This window comes from Prionailurus viverrinus, chromosome A2, assembly GCF_022837055.1.
Source record: "Prionailurus viverrinus isolate Anna chromosome A2, UM_Priviv_1.0, whole genome shotgun sequence".
Lineage (NCBI taxonomy): Eukaryota > Metazoa > Chordata > Mammalia > Carnivora > Felidae > Prionailurus > Prionailurus viverrinus.
In genome coordinates this window covers 35,267,789-35,286,234 of record NC_062562.1, presented here as the reverse complement: position 1 = coordinate 35,286,234, position 18,446 = coordinate 35,267,789, and the positions used below count along the sequence as shown (strand labels likewise).

Below are 18,446 nucleotides of genomic sequence, written 5' to 3'. Positions count from 1 at the left end.
TTGAGAGAGAGAGAGTGCGTGCAAGTGGGGGAGGGGCAGAGAAGGGGAGAGACCGAATCCCAAGCAGGCTCTGCACTGTCAGTGCAGAGACCCTTGCATGGCTCACACTCAACCAATGGTGAGAAAGAGTCAGACCTTTAACCGACCCACCCAGGCACCCCACCTCGATCAATGTTTCTTAACCAGGGGTAATTTTGGCCATCCTAGGGATATTTGATGATGTCTGGAAATACTTTGGGTTGTATACTGGGGGAGAGCGTGCTACTGGCATCTCGTGGGTTGAGGCCAGGGATGCTGGTGACAGCGTTATCATTTGCACGTATACCCCATACAATCGAGAATTATGGGGTCTCTAAAGGGCTACGATCAAGTAACTCTGCCTTAGAGGCAGGTCCCTGCCGTACATGGTTGTACTGTGTGAGCTTGCACGTAGTTTAGAAGACAAACCTAGATCCCAAAAGATCGTTCTGTACATATTTATCCACAGCTTCAGTCAGTACTCTGTGTACTTTGCGGAAAAAACAGTACCTTGTTATATGTGAAGTGTGTGAACAAGTGAAAGGTTCTTGAACAAAAAATCGTGTTCTTAGCACTGCCTTTTTGCATGTTACCTGGGTCAGGTTGGAATGGCTTCTTTTCTTGAAATAACAAATCTAAATTGGCAGGTCTTCCCACCTGCCTACCTTTAAAGTTAACCAACGGCTTAAAGTTAATAAACCTTTGTTTAAGGTTAATTCGCCAAGAGCATCTTGAAATGACAATGTTAAGAACAAAGTAGCTAAGTATATTAGACACTCAGAGCATATTTTTGTGATCGTTTCTATTTTTAAGACATCCGTATTCTAGGAAGATGTGTTCTTCACCTTTCTGTCTGTAGTTTCAGCGTCAAAGTGCCCTTTTCTTTAGAAAAGCTTAACTGGGCGTAAATACAACTGAACTAAGACAAAAAATGGAAGACCACCTCCTGAGAAGTGAGCCTGTTTGTTGGTAGTCTTACTCAAAGGTGGGTTTATGTAAATAGCTATATGAATACATATTGTGTTTTATGTCATGGAGTAAAATTTAATTGGGACAAGGAATAGAAAAAAATCTCAATCTACTTTATGCAACAGAGAGGACAGGAAATGTACCAGGAACGAAATAGCTAATTGGTCCCATTATATTTTCACCTAGAAAACAGCATTACAGAAAACACTAGTCACTACCATGAAAGCAGAGCTTCAGAGTTTTTTGTTTTGTTTTGGTTTGCGTTTTTTTTGTCTTCTTTCTGCATAAAACTAGAAATTCATTACAGGTTGGCAGCTTGAAGATAGGGATGTTTTGTATTTTCATAAGTCAGGAAGGCATGGGGCTTTCTAAAGAATTTTATTTTAAAAATAGAAGTGACAAGACACTTTCTCATTATGAAATTTTATAACAGGATAAAATAGATACCTCCTACAAACTTATTTTCCTATGGAGACAAGGCTCAGTTAAGTGGGCAGATGTTCTCAAGAGTTATTTTAACAAAATCCTGCTCCTGGGTCCTTTGTTTCCACCCAAAGCTGAGCTCAGTACGCACTCAGAGCTTGACCTTCTGGGCTTTTTTCTAAAGATTTTTTTTAATGTTTGTTTATTTTTGAGAGAGAGAGCACCAGCAGGGGGAGGGGCAGAGGGAGCCACAGAATCCCAGGTGGGCTCCAGGCTCTGAGCTGTCAGCACATAGCCGGACAGGGGGCTTGAAGCCATGAGCTGTGAGATCATGACCTGAGCTGAAGTTGGATGCTCAACCCACTGAGACACCCAGATGCCCGGACTTCTGGACTTTTTAATCACCTTATTCACTGGTGGGTGAAACCCTTAAATGGTCCTCACTTTAGCTGTGAGTTCTTTAGTCAGTCTTTAACCCATTAAGGAACTGGAAACTTTTCTTGTGGCTACTCTGGTGCTTCTTGTGAAGGTTTCCTTTCTGAAAGAGTATTTGTTGTTAAGTAAGTCTTTAACACACTTTTAGGGTCCCACGTATTCACTAAGATATGAAAATGATTTTTTTTCAAGCAAATAGCAACCTATCCTGAAATTTAAAGTCTATTTTAAGGAACCTACTGTGAATCTGTCTTCAGAAAAATCACATTTTCCAGTTAAATGAAAGAAAACTGGTAAATAATTTCACAAGAGCTCGATCTTCCATGCTTTGTTATTTTATTTCAATAAATTTACATTTTTAAAGTATTCTGAAACTATTTTACTCTTTTCTATAGTTAAGAATTGACATTTTTTTAAATCCCCTCAAGCTCCTTTTCTAGATTTGGCATCAGAATTATCTTGGGACCCCATGAGGCCAATAAGGGCTTGTATTTCTCTGCTGTGAAGTTGAGATAGAAAGAATCAAATTATTTCCTCTGTAGGGAATTTATGCCCAGATTTCTCAACTTATGCCTCACTTTGTCTCTTTCAGACTCCTTTTTGTCCCCAATGGTTTATCACCTGCCAGACTAGCTCTCCTGGGCACACAGTTTTCCCTTGGTTGTGGAACCACCTTACTAGAAACTTTCCATAGCTCCCTTCTGCTTGGGAAATCAAGTCTAATCTGGAATTGACATTAAGAGCCCCTGAAGGTTGCTTCTCAGACCACCTTGCTCAGCTGACTGTCCTTTGCTTTTCTGCTGACCCCTCACTGCAGCCACATGGACCTCCTCCTGGCTTTCTGGTGGGCCACTCCCTGTCTCAAAGCGCCAAGTGTCTTCACTTCCACAAATCACTTGTCATCTGTCTGGGCCTCTTTGGAATCCTCCATGAAGCCCTGACACCTGTCAGGTTGCCACTGCTGAGTGACAGAGAATCTGCCTAAGAAAACTGTTTTAAAGATAAAAAAAAGTATTTTAAATTCAGCTGTAACTCTGTGTAAATATAACTAAGCTCTGTCAACATTTATATAACTTTTGCAGTCCTGCAGATGGAATTTTCAAATTGAGGGTTGGGAACCATCTCTTATTTATCTTTATATCCACTTGGGACCAACCTGAGGTATTCAGAAAATAATGAAGGACTGGTCAGCACACTGAATCTGGTCAAACTCTGTGTAGCCTATGGTAACCTAAACTATTATTGTAAATTGTGGTACAGTCGAAAGACTTACAGATCAAGAGGAAGAAGCCTAGGTTCTCATACCTCCTCTCTCATTTTACTTGCTTTGTGGAAGGCTCTTGTTTTTATTTCCGGAACCATCTGCCTCTTCTTCCTGCTGCTGAAGGTTGTTGGGACAATCAAAAGAGCAACGGTATAGAAAGGGGCTTTGCAAATAACAAAGCTCCACCCAGTTTTAAGGTGAGATTTCTATAATGTTTGTGACTGAAGAGCATACAGCTTTCTGCAACTTCACCCGACTGTCTCTGTCTACTCAAGTTCATTGGCAGTTTCTGCCAAAATAAGTAACCCATAGAGCTATATTCCTTTCTCAGTGTTGGCACCTTCTAACGTATGGTTTTTCTAGATCACAATTGTGCCTCATTTAGGGATTATTGGTTTTAATGGGACTCTAATCTGATAGTAGCACAGTATTGGGCCAGAATAAGGAATGGTGGTTTCGTGTAGAGTAAACACAGTGTCTGGCCATTTCAGCTGATAATGAAATGGTCCTGTGCCCTAATCCTGCCATAGTGCTGTTGCCTGACAGGAGAAGAGTTTTTAATGCATGAGCTTGCTGTATTATCTACTGTTGTTACTGCCTGTATACCTCTAATTGTTTCTACTACAGCTCACTGGTGTGCGAGAGGGGTATGAATACAACAAGGGTTGATGAGGGGGCTCCAGTGGTCGAATGCCTCTGTTGCAGTGCTGTTTGCCCAGTGTGACTTTGAGCCTCAGCCTTTTCTTCTCCATAAAATGAAGGAAATACATTTAGCAGGATGACTGACCCTCAGTAAAAACTAGCTATTAGGAATTCTCAAGATTTGCTTGAAATTGAGTTCATACTTCCCAAGACATGGTAGTTTAAGTCACATCCATTGAGGTATGTTTTTTTACCTAAGTGCTGCTATTTCAACAGAAAAACAGAGCTCTGCGTGCCTGGGTGGCTCTGTCAGTTAAGTGTCTGACTCTTGGTTTCAGCTCAGGTTACGATCTCACAGTTTCATGAGTTCCAGCTTTACATTAGGCTCTGCGGTGGCAGCATGGAGCCTGCTTGGGATTCTCTCTCTCCACCCCTCCTCCACTCACACTGTCTCTGTCTCTCTCAAAAATAAACAAACTTTAAAAAAAAATAAAAACAAGAGAGAAACAGGGCTCAGCCACCCCATCTCCCTTAATCCACACACCCTACCTGCAGCCCTAGATCTTTGATCCATACCAGCCTTCTGGCTGGGCCCACCTTTAAATATGAATCACATTCCCTTTTGTCCTTTGACTCTGTGAGAATACCTGGCCAAGTTGATGGAGTTTCCTTAACTTCTCGTAGTCTGCGTCCACACCTAGAGAATTCTTACTGGTAGATGTCAGCAGGGATGATGGGGTAAGGAGGAAAGAGAATTCCCAGGTGAGAGAACAAGCCTAGGATGTGGGCATGTGAGGGAGTACCAGGCTCGCCAACTTTTACTTGGCTTCCAGCTGTTGAGTTGAAGGAGTTATTCCACCACTTGCTGGACTGGCATGGAGAGATGAACCCCTCTGTGATGGAAACATTTACTGTTTTTAATCTGTGCCACTGGCAACAAAGCCCGTCAAATGTACTGACTTTGCCAGCTCAGTATGCACTGTTGTAACCTACAAAATGATGACCACACCAGTAGCTAACATTTTCTGACAACCCAGTGACTGGTCCATGGTTAGCCAAGACTTTGCTGTGGATTACCTTTATCTTCTTGACATCTGTGGTGAGGTTCTATTTTTATCCCCATGTTACAGATGAAGAAAGTGAGTCCAAGAGGAGTTAAATAGCCTAAGGTCATGGGCGGGGAAAAAAAAAAAAGCCCAGCCAAATTCATACCCAGGCATGTTGTAAAGCTTGGGATCTCACTGTTTTCTAGAGCATGTGGCTGAGCTTCATGTCGTCCCTATTTGGAGGAAGAAACACCTTCACAAACACTGGCCTTTGTTTTCCAGCTTCCATCGTGATTCAGAAGTGGTGGTGCCACATGAATCCTTGCTTGGAAGGAGAGGATTGTAAAGTGCTGCCAGATTACTCAGGTTGGTCCTGTAGCAGTGGCAATAAAGTCAAAACTACAAAGGCAAGTATAGACAAACACAACTCTCATTTAAAACTTCCCCAGGTTATTAACTATGTGGTGTCCCCCCTTCAGTTTTTCCTGGCACCACCAGCGACGCTATTTTATGTTGATAAACCTCCCTGGCTGGTACCGTCCCATTACTTTGGCCTTTTGAAAAGCCCATTGCCTAATATCACCCTTTATGTCAGATCATATGGAACAGGGACTTGCTGGATGAGTCACTCAATTCATTGCAGCTCCTTCGGGAGCCCACTTTAAAATAAAGGAATCAGAGTCGACAGCCAGCAGTATCCAAACAGCATGGTGAGATTCCACATCCAGATGATTTGCTCAAGGAGGGATACTTCCTGTGAGGAGTAAGACTTATATAACACTTGGATTTAAGTCAAGAGTTGTCTCTTCCAAGGATGTGCTTTCTAGTCCCCACACTTTCAGAAGTCTACCAGTGTCTACCCAGTTCTTGAGCCCAAAATCTTACTTCTTCCTTACCTCTCTATGTCCAGTCCGTTACTAGTCCCTGCGCTTGTTATTTCCACCTCCCTCCTTGAGCGTTGGTCACCATCCTTACAACAGTGGTCCTGTCCCCACTGTGTCTCATGTTGATACCTCACATCCACTCACGCTCCCTTTTTAGGTCATTCTCCATATGATGACCACAATCACATTTGTGAAATGCAGATATTCCTAGCTAGTCTGCCTGCCTGCCTATCTGGGTCTTAATAAATAACCTGGCAAGCCACATCCCATCATTCTTTTGTTTGTTTGTTTGTTTCAGTCTTCTGTTAGTACCTCTTACCATGGTGCCTTTGCAATTGCAGAGAAAGGTGTTCTTCATGGAATGTGCTTCCCTCCCTTCTTTACTCCTTAACCATTATTTCTTTAGAATCCATCACTGACAGGATTCATGTCTCCTCTATCTTTCAACATTTACTATGGTTATACTTTCCATGGAAAGGTATAGTTAGGTTTTTAGTACCTAGAGTGTTCTAAGAACAGACCTGTGAAGTCAGGGCTCATGTCGGTTTTCAGCTACCTTCATAGTCCCAATAACTTTTTTGAATAGAAAGTAATAAAATTGAAAAAAAGTAATAAAATTGGTCATTCTAATGAAAGAATAAATTTAGAACAATGATAACCTTTTATAAACAACTATAAAGATAAATTTTAGCTGGCATCAAATACAAGATCAGCAGTAGTATAATTGTCAACTTTTGTTAGTAATATAAAGGTGACTAAATGACCTGATAAAGACATATCTCGTTTTATTGTGCTTTGCACATACTGTTTTTATGGTTTGTTGTTGTTTGTACAAATTGAAGATTAGTGACAACCTCGTGTCAAGCAAGTCTGTTGGCATCATTTTTTCCAATAGCACTGGCTCACTTGGTGTCTCTCTGTCACATTTTGGTAATTCTCACAGTATTTCAAATCCTTTCATTATTTGCTATGGTTATCAGTGATCACTGATGGTACTATTGTAAGTTTAGGGTGGCACCCCTTTGTGTGTTCAGTTCCCCTCTCTTCCTCTCCTTGGCCCTCCTTATTTCCCAACACACAACGATATTGAAAGTGGGCCAATTAATAACCCTACAGGGGCCTCGAAGTGTTCCAGTGAGGGGAAGAATCACATGTTTCTGACTGTAAGTCAGAAGCTAGAAGTGATTAAGCTTAGTCGGGAGGCCTAACACAGGTAGCCAAACTGTGAATACAAAGGCAAAACTCATGAAGGACATTTAAAAAAACTACTCCAGTGAACCCCTTCCATGGAGACAGTTTTAGTGATCTGAATAAAACCTCCATCTAGCCACAATATTCCCTTAAACCAAAGTCTGATCCTGACCAAGGTCCTAACTCTTTAATTCTATGAAGGTACAGAAGAAAAGTCTGCAGCTAACAGATGTTGGTCAATGAGGTTTAGCAAAGAAGCCATCTCCATAACATACAAGTGCAAGGTGAAGCAGCAAGTTATCTAGAAGTTGTAGCTAAGACAATGAAGGTGGCTACTCAAAACAGCCGATTTTCATTGTAGACAAAACAGCCTTCTGTTGAAAGGAGATGCCATCTAGAACTTTCATAGCTAGAGAGGAGAAGTCAGTGCCTAGACAGGCTGACTGTCTTGTTAGGGGGCTAATGCAGCTGGTAACTTTAGGCTACAGACAGGGCTCATTTACCATTCCAAAAACTCCTAGGGTCCTTAAGAATTAGGCTCAATCTACTCTGTCTGCTCTACAAGCGGAACAAAGCCTAGATGACAGCCCGTCAGTTTACAACTTGGTTTACTGAATATTTAAAACCCACTATTGAGACCTCTTGTTTATAAAAAAGATTCCTTTCGGAACAATCTACCTCGTCACCCAAGAGCTCTGATGGAGATAGACTATGAGATTAATGTTTTCATGCCTGCGAAAATGACTTCTTGATCCATGGGCTGCAGAATGGATGTTATTTTGACTTTCATCAGGCTATAGCTGCCACAGGTAGTGATTCCTGTGATTGATCTGGGCATTCTAGATGCCATGAAGAACATTTCTCATTCCTGGAAAGAGGTCAGAATTAACAGGAATTTGGAAGAAGTTGCTTTTAACACACATGGACAGCTTTGGGGGGTTCACGTCTTCAGTAGAGGAAGTAACTGTGGATGTGGCAGAAACAGCAAAAGAACTAGAAATGGAGCCTGAAGATGGGACTGAATTGCTGCCATGTCATGAGAAATCTTAAGAGATGAAGACGTGCTTCTTAGGGTGGAGCAAAGAAGGTAGTTTCTTGAGATGGAACCTACTCCTAACGAAGATGCTCTGAAGATTGTTGACCTAACAACAAAAGACTTAGAATACGACATCAACTTAGTTGAGAAAGGCAATGGCAGGGTTTTAGAGGCTTGACTCCCATGTTGAAAGAAGTTTTGTGGGTAAAATGCTATCAAACAGCATGGCGTGCTCTAGAGAAAGCATTCATGAAAGGAAGAGTCCGTCAACATCACCCCAACCCTTAGCAACCGCCACCCTGATTAGTCAGTGCCATCAACACAGAGGGCAAGGCCCTCCACGGTTAAAAAGATTATGACTGGCTGAAAGCTCAGATGATAGCATTTTTTAGCAATGAAGTATTTTTAAACTAAGGCTGGTACATTGCTTTTTTAGACCAAATGTTGCACACTTAACATACTACAGTGTTGTGTAAACATAACTCTTACATGCACTGGGAAACCAAAAAATTAATTTGGCATGCTTTCTGGTGATACTCATTTTGTTGTGCTATTTGCTTTATGGCAATACTTGCTTTACTGGGGTGGTCTGGAGCCAAACCTGCTGTATCTCTGAGGTATGCCCGTGTATGCTTTTATATCCACAGCAGTGGACGTTCATGGAGTCCCTTGTTGGTGGACAAAAGAGGTTAGCATTCCCCATCATTTCTAATTAACTTCCAGTCTATATACACCCAAGTGTGCTTGCTAAGCAAACCCTGCCTTAAAATAATAACACTATCCTTCCCCCCACCCTGGCCCTTTTCAGCCCCTTTTCCCCCTTCCCTTCCTGAATAAAAATGTTGGAGCTGCCAAGGAGCTAGCATATTAGATCCATCAATGATAAAAATGTCTTCTTATCCTATTTCTTGTGGACAAAGAAATAACATTTGGAAGATTATTCTTGTATTGATTCTTATACGTAAATATAAAACAAGACCATGAACACAAGCCAACTATGTTCCGGAAAAGAATGTGTCTAAGTAGTCTCTTGCTGGGGAGGCTCCCTCTCTATTTGTGTGCAGTTAGAGCATTTGCAGGAAGCAGACCTTTAGGGGCATTTTAGCTCCGTCTGCTGGGAATATAAGTTTGCTCTAGCTAAAACCTCAACAGTAGTGACATTTCATTTGGAAATTCTAAAAGTTGTAGAAACACAATACAGTTCCCTAAGCCATAATGACACTTAGCTGCTTTTTTTTTTTTTTAGTGATATGACACTTGAGAATAATCTCAAAGTAGTAAAACTTTGTTTCCTTTATTAATCCAACTCATTGTGGCTTGAACTGCATAAAACATTTTATGTCTTTTATGGTTCTTATGAACATAGAGCAGATTCATTTGTGGAGGTGTGACTGGCTTCTGGGAAGAACTTGGTGCCCTGAGATTCTCTTTTTCATAAAATAGATACTAACCTTACCCATAAGTGAGACAGCAGTCCTACACCGGTTGAGGGATTACAGTTCTAGGGGGGATATTAACTGTATGACAAAATAGTTTTCATTTTCCTTAAATAGTTCCTGCACACCAACATCAACACGTGGAAAGGCTAAAAAGATGATCTGCAGTAAGAGACCTATGTCAGAATTTTATTTTTCATTTAAATGCAAATATGAAGAGAGCAGTCAAGTTGAGAGATTAACAGATTTAGATGAAGATCAGAAAACAAGGGGGACAGTTTCCTAGGAAGCCATGCTGTCTGTTCCAGGTGTAAAAGGTTGGCAGTGAGTTTATTGTGCCTGGATAGCTTTTGGTGTTCGCAGAGAGCATTCACCTACCAGTTCTTCTGGAAAAATACAACTTTCACTGTCATTCTGCCTCAGTTTTCCTCGTCTTCATTTGGAGTCGTTCGTGTTAAAGCTCCGAACAATTGCACACAATGTTGTCTCAGCACTAAAGCCAGCCACTGTCCAGGGCTATTTGATGTTTGGAAATAAATCGTAGTGAATTTCAAGAAATTTTAGATGTTTAAGGTTTTTATTTTTCCAACATCTAAGGGCTATGCCTTTGGAGCCGTTCTCAACCGGGGGCAGTTTTTCCATCAAGGGTCATTTTTAGTTGCCACACGTTGTGGGAATGGGGGTTGTTCAGACAGGTTGTAAAAATCTTAAAACGCATAGGAGGGGTCCCCCATAGCAAAGAATTAACTGGATCCAAATGTATTTTTTTCTGGTAGCTCTTGGCAAGCATCCTACCTGATTCTCTTACTGCATTTACTTCTTCTAAGTTTGCATTCTCTGCATGCTTCTAGTATTTCATATTAGAAAATGAGAGAGAAGAGTTAAATGAGGCTTTCTCTGCTATACCATCTCTTACCCTTAAGATCTAAGATGACCCGTTCTTATGGTATCTGCCTGAAAACACCCTGTGAACGGTACCTTTCTCTGTTTCTTAGGCTACCGCTATGAATCATCTTCATTCTCTTTTGCTGCATTATCATAATAATTATTTAATGGTAACAGTAGCTTCAGAAAACTCATCCTAGGAGGTCCTCGTACCCACTGTTTTGAGCCACACTCCTTGGATAGTCTGGTATAGTAAGTCTGGGATGGGGCAAACCATTCTTAAAAAGTGCTTCATCCATTGATTGTCATTTAACCGGGCCCCACACCTGCTCTGTTTTTGCTGTAGTGCTGTTTTCTGTGTTTCCAGGGTAAATTCCTTGCCCAGGTTTCTCCTTGGTGAGAGACCATCAATGGATCCCCATGGGTAACAGAAAATAGAGTGTAAGCATCTTGAGGTCAACCCCTAAATGTGACTCCCCCAATAGACCATGTATTTCCATACCCCCACTGCTACCTCATTCATCACTTCTCTTTTCTAAAGTTCTAGTTGTCTTTTAAGTTCCAGCCGAGATGGTTCCTTTCCCCTGAGGTCTTGTCTTTCCTGATCCCTGTGGAGTAGAGCTAGTATTGGCATGTTAGCAGTGTGGTATCCACCGAATTTCAAAGTGACAATGAACCTTACATATACAATTAGCAAAAAGAAAACTTTACAGGAAAAGAAATGCTAAAGAATCTGGTCATTGAACTTGAGATTGGCTCCACAATGAGCTGGGCATGGAAAGTAAGCTTCCTTAAATAAGATGCATTGAGAATTACATCCTCCATCTATACTTAGATCCAGAAAGAGCTAATGTGGCAGTACCCACCATTTTATGAGGTTAATCACAGGACAAGCACCGGGTCATGGCATTCACGGTTCACTCACTCTTCACTATAAATGGAGGGAGAAGATGCTACTTAAACATTTAGCAGCCGAAGAAGCTCAGGCAGTGATACTCCTCCCCATCAGAAAAAGACCGGTATTCAAGAGTAAGACTCTGGAGTAGTTCCTGAATCCTCATTCTCTCCATCCTTTGTCCTGTTGGCTTTGCCTTTCAGCACTTCTACCAAACTGATCCTCTTAAGTTGACAGTCCAGCCATGCACCCCTTGTCTCACTTTTGTACCTGAGGTGGAGAAAGGCCTAAGTTTTTCCCCCTAGGTAGTCAGGACTCCCTCTCATCACTCCAGATTCTCCTCATCTGACAATCCTCTAGAAATCACAAGACTTCTACCCACCTGGCCTTAGTATCTTTTTTTTTTCTCCCTAGCGTATATCACGTTCTGACATATCCTTTCTTTGTGTCTTCATCCTCCCTTTCCTCTAGAATAAGAATTACCAAGCTGTGGCTTGCAAAGCCACATCCAGCCCTTGGCCTGTTTTCCTAAGGTCTGTGAGCTAAGAATGCTCTGTACACTTTTAAATGGTTGGAAAAAAAATTCATAACATGAAAATTACATGAAATCCTAACTTCAGTGTCTACAGCTCACATTTTATTGGGATAAAACAGTGCCCATTAGTTTACATTGCTGTCTTGTCTATGCTCCTTTTGTGCTATAAAGGCTGAGTTAAGTAGTTGTGACAATGACTATATGGCCTACCAAGGTGAATGTATTTACTATCTGGTCCTTTATAGAAAAAGTATGCTAGCCCTATTCTAGATAAACTCCATGAGGACAGGTTTTTGTTGTGTTTGCTCTAGTATTCCCAGCACAAACAAAAGAACAACTCTTTTGTAAAATGTATAAAATAAAGGCTTTATGTCAATTGACAGCAAATCTGAGGTTTGAATAAATAATTGATTGGGTCTAAAGACCAGGCAGGATGACTCTGTCATCAAGTAATATCTTTTTATGTTATAGGCAGGTTCACATCTCAAGCTTTTGGTTTTTTTTCCCTCTAGCTTGTGTATGGATTATCTAACCTGTAGAATACACTACCAAATAAAACGATAGAAACTGCTGATTTATTCTAAGTATTTAAAAGTAGAGAAAATAGTAAACTTCTTAATGAAGATCTGTCTGCAGTCATTATGGCAGTTTTCTAAAATAACCTATTTTTTAAAATAAAAGTTAACTACATTAAAAAGTAACAAAGGTAGCATTTTGATCTTGACATACACAGATCTTAACTGGCATTCATTTGAAAAAATTTAGTGCCTTCAAGAAAGCATGCTCAACATGCGTGAGTTAACTTGATGGGCAATGAACGTACCTAATCTGATGGGGTTTTGAGAACTCTACCAAGCTAACGTACATAATATCGTGTTGTGCAAGTCTTTGTGCATGTTTTCTTTGCAACCTGAAAGTAAGAACTGTAAAGGATTTGAACAGGTGATTTGGTGAGGTGGGTTACAAATAAAGGAACAATGTGCCCAACGGTGCACAAATGACATAGACAGGGACTTACGGGTCTGGTAGTAGAAGGGACCTTTTTTGGTGGGGCTGAAATACTGAATGCTCACTTACTTGTTTTAGGTAACACGGTAGCAAAGACAGATGTGCTTAACGTGGGAGGAGCGACAGGATGCAGAAGTCTCCTATTTGGATTACCATCCTGGCTGGTTTGTGGAAAATCGTCTTGGATTTCAGCAACATCACATTTGTATAAGTATGCTGTACGGAGTGTCATTCACTTAACTGTCCCAGCCCTCTCGGCTTCATGATTTTATTACATTGAATTATAGCCACGGGCTGCCACACAATTCACATCCTATCTGGATCCCAAGGACCAAACCTCCAAGAAACCCTGGAGGAACAAAGCAGAGACTTCAAAGTGGATCTTCACTGGGTCTTCTGTTTCTTTCTGCCTTCACAAAGGAGCGTGGACCGGTTCACAGGGTTCTTATTCCTGTCTTCTTTTGAACTTTTCCTTTAGTCCTTGCATTAAAGTGGTTTCAAAGGGGTCTAAGTATCAAAATGCTTTGGCAAAACATATTTGCAGGTGTAGCTCAATGAAAACTCTGATTAGGGAAGAAAATTTATTTTCTAAATCTTAATGAATAGACTTGGTGGGGTTCTTGTGTGTGCATTTGTATTTTTGCTTTAGAGCGTTTCAATGTTTGCACTTTAAGTTCTGTTGTCAGGTTAGCAGAAATAAAATAACATTTTAACATCAGTACACCATTTTACTGAGTGCTAAGGAAGTGTGTCAGCTCCAATATTTTATAACCAAAGCTTGATCATGACATATTCACAAAAGAAATAACACCTGTGGGGATTTTTATGGCTTAAGGTATAGTCATAGAAGTAAATTATTTAAAATCTGAAACAGTCTCTGTTTAGATCAAGGGTGATTTCTGAGATCCAGCTTATGTCACTTAAAATACTTTGTTAACCCTTAGAAGTCTTGAAATGTTTGATTTTTAGACTGTAAATGATTTATTCACTTAGCACTTGTCTCATTTGTTATTTTATTTTTTTAAATGTAAGTAAAATCTGAGTCATTTTCTCTTGGTTTAATGATTTTGCAGCAGACGTGTGTCTGCATAGTCTCAGATGCTGTCATGGAGAAATATATTACAGATGAAAAGTGACCCAGATTTTAAATGCATAATGTCATTGAAACACCTACTACTGTAATAACTGATAGATTTTATAAAGAAATGCCAAAAACATCCTTTCTGCACTATTAATTATCCTTGTCCTTTCACAGTCATTGGGGAAAACATTACTGTAACATTTATAGGAGCAACAAGTATGTCTATTTTAGTCTTGCAAAAAGAATGGAAATGGCTGACATGCACTTGTTGGCTAACTTTGAATTTGGACGCTTACCAGAATTATTACTGTCCTATGAGTAAGTAAAAAAGTCACTCTGCTGATGGCACACAAATTTTTGTGATTTTATTGCCTTAAATGCAAATGTGAAAAATCACTTAAAATTACATTTAATTGTGGGCATGTCAACTGTATGGCAAACTTGAGACCTATACACGTTGCATTCAAGATCGTTTAAAACCTAGGGAAATTTGATTAAGTGTAGGGCCCCACGTGATGTTTTAGGCATTCTCTGCTGCCTTTAGTATAGGACCCTCCATGGTAAGAACAGAGAGTTTAAAAAGTCAATTTTATGGCACATGAAAGAATGTGTCTTTTGCACACACATCTGATCTTGTACACCAAATAAGATCAAGTACAAATGACACTGCTTCACCTTGAGATACATTTCTACTACTTTGGGGGGGAATAAATGGTCCATTAGGGAAAATGGTGGGTATTAGAGCTGTCATTCTCATCCATTATTGCTTCAAAGTGTACTTTTTATTGAGTTCAAAAGTTAGTTCTGAAATGAAGCCTACTTGGAGAAGCATTTTAATGTTATCAGCCCTATACCATTCCTGTAAGGAGGTGCATAAGATAGGTTTGCTTTGAATCCTAGAATACATAGAAAACTATTGATGGAATTGTGAGAACATGATTAATGGCAGCATTAAGCCCTCTGATTGTGGCACTTGTGATCTCAACACCTGCAGACTTTCAATTCTTAGATCTAAAAACCTGAAGCTGCCCTGCAAGGTTGTAGACTTAGCCTGTGACTCTGCAAAGGCAGCAGCAACCTAGATTTTCTAGCTCTTCTTCAGATCCAGATGTGTGGCTCTGAAGTGTATGGACCTCAACTCTACACAGGTAGAACTCCATTCATAAGCTAAATTCAACAAACATTTAAAGAACCTTCCCAAGACCCCCAAATCATCTACCCTTATACACACAAATCCATTTTTTCTTTTCAACTTGGCAGGTCTTTATGAATATTCCCATTGTATAGAATTTAAGACCCAATAAAATTAAACTTACCCACACTCACATAGTTACTACTAGGAATTTTATGAGAGCTTTTCAGATAACATACTAACCCTGTGTCCTAGGGTGTCAGGGACATGGGTGAGTCTTAGAATCTGGCTAGTAGCTGACCTAGTTTATCAGGGTCCAGCACCACACTGTTTGCCACAGTCTTATAATGTGCCAGTACACTGATGAAAAATCGTACTGCTGGCCTTTTTGAATTGGGTGAAAGGAGATGGTCCTCTAAGCCTACGAAGTCTCAGAACTCACTTCCTCCTATGGACACACCACATCTACAATTAAATGTAGAGCAATTTCTACTGAAGAAGAACCGAAGGTTCATTGAACAGCTTTGGCATAAGCAATGACAGGGGGACCACCTAAAGTAGGCTAGGACAGATGGACACATGGTAATGATGGGAACACCACCCCTGATGTGATGATCTCCTCTAGGGAGGGCTATCACTGAGAGACGTATACACACACTCACCTGCCCCAGGCACTGCCATTTAAAATGCAACTACACCGGAAGTGAAGGAAAGCCATTTACAACCCTACAGCATAAACCAGAGTGTGGGAACTCTGAGGTTTTAGGTGCCACCAGGCACTACTGTTTATGTAACCCCCTACCTTCATAGTACCCTGAGCCTGCACCACCCATTCCACCAAGGTGGCCTCAGTGTATGCTCTGGGCCTCCCCTGGCCTGTGCTCAAACCAGCCATCCTGCCAGGGCAGCCCTAGCACAGAACACCCAAGAACCCCCTCAGGCCTGCACCACTTGAGCCATCCTTCAAGGGTGGCCCCATCAAAGAGCCATCAGGCAGAGTGCCCACTTCTGCTTCAGTTCCAGCTATCCCTCCAGGGCAGCCTTGGGGACATGCCCTGAGAAGCCCAGCCCATGGTTATAGTTCCAGCTGTCCTGCCAAGGTTGATCCAGTTCACAGCACCCTGGGACCTTGCAGTCCATGTCCACTCCAGCTGCAGTTATCCTGCCAGGGTGGCCCTGGTGGAGCACCACCTGGAGCCCTCCAGCCTGCACCTGATTCAGCTTAGACTGCTCAGTCAAAGCCACCAGGCACAGATAGCACCTACACTGGGGATGCTCCAATGCAAGGTGACTCTTTCAAGATTGGGAGAGATGGGTGTTCTCCATAATAAGTGTTCACAGATACAAACACAGAAAGTTCAAAAAAAAAAATAATAATGAGACTGAGGAATACATTATAAGCCAAAGAACAATATAACCCCTGCCCCCCAAAACTCTAATGAAACAGAGGTAAGTAATTTACCTGATAAAGAATTCAAAGTAATGGTCATAAAGATGCCCATTCAACACACAACTCCAGAGAAGAATGGAAGAACAGAGTGAAAGACTTAGTATAAGAACGTAACAAGTCACAAAGTTGAAGAACATAATAACTGATATGAAAAATATACTAGAGGGAATCAACTACAGATTAGATGATAAAGGTCAGTAATCTGGAAAAGAGAACATTGGATATTACTCAGTGAGAAGACCTAAAAGAATTAAAAAATGAGACTAGTTGGACCTCTGGGACAACATCCAGCATATCAACATTTACATTATATTAATCCCAGCAGAAGAATAGAGATAAAGGGACTAAAAACCTTTTTTTGAAGAAATAATGGGTGAAAAGTTCGCTAACCTGGGGAAGGAAACCAACATCTGGGTCCAGAAAGCAGTCTCAAGAACCCAAAGAGATCCAAACCAAAACATAATATAAAAGCACAAGTTAAAGAGAAAACCTTAACACAGCAAGAGAAAAACAAATAGTTGCATGTAAGGGAAACCTTGTAAGACTATCAGCTGATTTTTCAGTGGACACTTTGAGGCCAGAAAGAAATGGCATACTACATCCAAAGTGCTGAAGGGAAAACTTAAAACCAAGAATACTCCACCTGGTAAAATCACCATTCAGAATTTAAGGTGAGATAAAGAGTTTCCCAGAGAACCAAACCAGCTTTACGACAAATGTTAAAGGGTCTTCTTTAATCAGGAAAAGGCTTAACTAGAAATTAGAAAATACATAAAAGAAAAAAATCTAAATGGTAAAATGAAATATATAGTAAACAGTATTATCAGTCCCTTGAAAAGTTAGTATAAAGGTTAAAAGACAAAAAGTAAAACCAACTCTAATAATAAATAGTTAAGGGATGTACAAAATAAAATGAAGTAAAATAAGACATCAAAGTATAGAGATTAAAAATGTGGAGTATTGGGACACCGAGGTAGCTCCGTTGGTTGTCTGACTTTGGCTCAGGTCATCATCTTGCAGTTCATGAGTTCAAGCCTCACATCTGGCTCACTGCTGGCATTGCAGAGCCCACTTCAGATCCTCTGTCCCTCTCTGTCTCTGCCCCTCCCATGCTTGCACTCTCTCAAAAAAAAATGTGGGGTATTAAAATGAATTTGAACTTAAGCAACTACCAGCTTAAAATAGACTGCTACGTATGTAAATCACTATGTTCCTCATGATAGACACAGGCCAAACACCTACAGTAGATATACAAAATATAAAGAGAAAGGAACCCAAACATAACACTAAAAAATACCATCAGGGGCGCCTGGGTGGCTCAGTTGGTTGAGCGTCCGACTTCTGCTCAGGTCATGATCTCACAGTTTGTGGGTTCGAGCCCCACGTTGGGCTCTGTGCTGACAGCTCAGAGCCTGGAGCCTGCTTCGGATTCTCTGTCCCTCTTTCTCTCTGCTCCTCCCCTGCTCATGCTCTGTCTCTGTCTCTCTCTCTCACAAGAATAAATAAAACATTAAAATTTTTTTTAAATACCATCAAATCCCAAGGGAAGAGAATGAAAGAAGGAAGAACTGCAAAAACAACCAGAAAACAAAATATCAATAAGTATATACCTTTTAATAATTACTTTAAAATAAATGGACTAAATGCTCCAATCAAAAGGCATGAAGTGGCAAAATGGATAAAATCAAAACAAAACCTATCAATATGCTGCCTACAAGAGACTCACTTCAGATTTACAGACATACACAGACTCAAAGTAAAAAGACAGATAAGGGATTCCAAGGAAAGGGAAATAGAAAGAAAGCTAGAGTAGCAATACTTCTATCAGACAAAGCAGACTTTAAAACAAAAACCGTAACAAAAGACAAGGGCAATACATAATGATAAAGGAGTCAATCCAAGAAAACGATATAACATTTATATATTTATGTACCCAACATAATACATATTTTAAATATAAAAAGCAAATGTTAACAGACATAAAGGGAGAAATTGAGAGTAATAAAGGAATAGTAAGGGACTTTAACACTCCACTTACTTCGATGTAGAGATCATCTAGACAGAATCAATAAGGAAACATTGGCCTTCAGTGATACTTTAGATCAGATGGACTTAA

At 40.5% G+C, this 18,446-nt stretch overlaps 1 protein-coding gene across 6 annotated transcripts in view; it reads left to right on the top strand.

Moving 5' to 3' along the window:
* TAFA4 (TAFA chemokine like family member 4) overlaps positions 1-13,173 on the top strand; it is a 176,697-nt gene extending 163,524 nt beyond the window's left edge. For 5 of the 6 annotated variants that reach the window (XM_047849063.1, XM_047849067.1, XM_047849066.1 and 2 more), the window contains 2 exons: positions 5,080-5,163; positions 12,746-13,173. In XM_047849063.1, coding sequence (XP_047705019.1) covers positions 5,080-5,163; positions 12,746-12,933 — 272 coding nt within the window. In that variant the 3' untranslated portion in view covers positions 12,934-13,173. Of the gene's footprint in view, positions 1-5,079; positions 5,205-12,745 lie in introns of all 6 variants that reach the window. The other variant, XM_047849069.1, reaches the window with a different exon arrangement.
* The last annotated feature ends 5,273 nt before the right edge of the window (positions 13,174-18,446 follow it).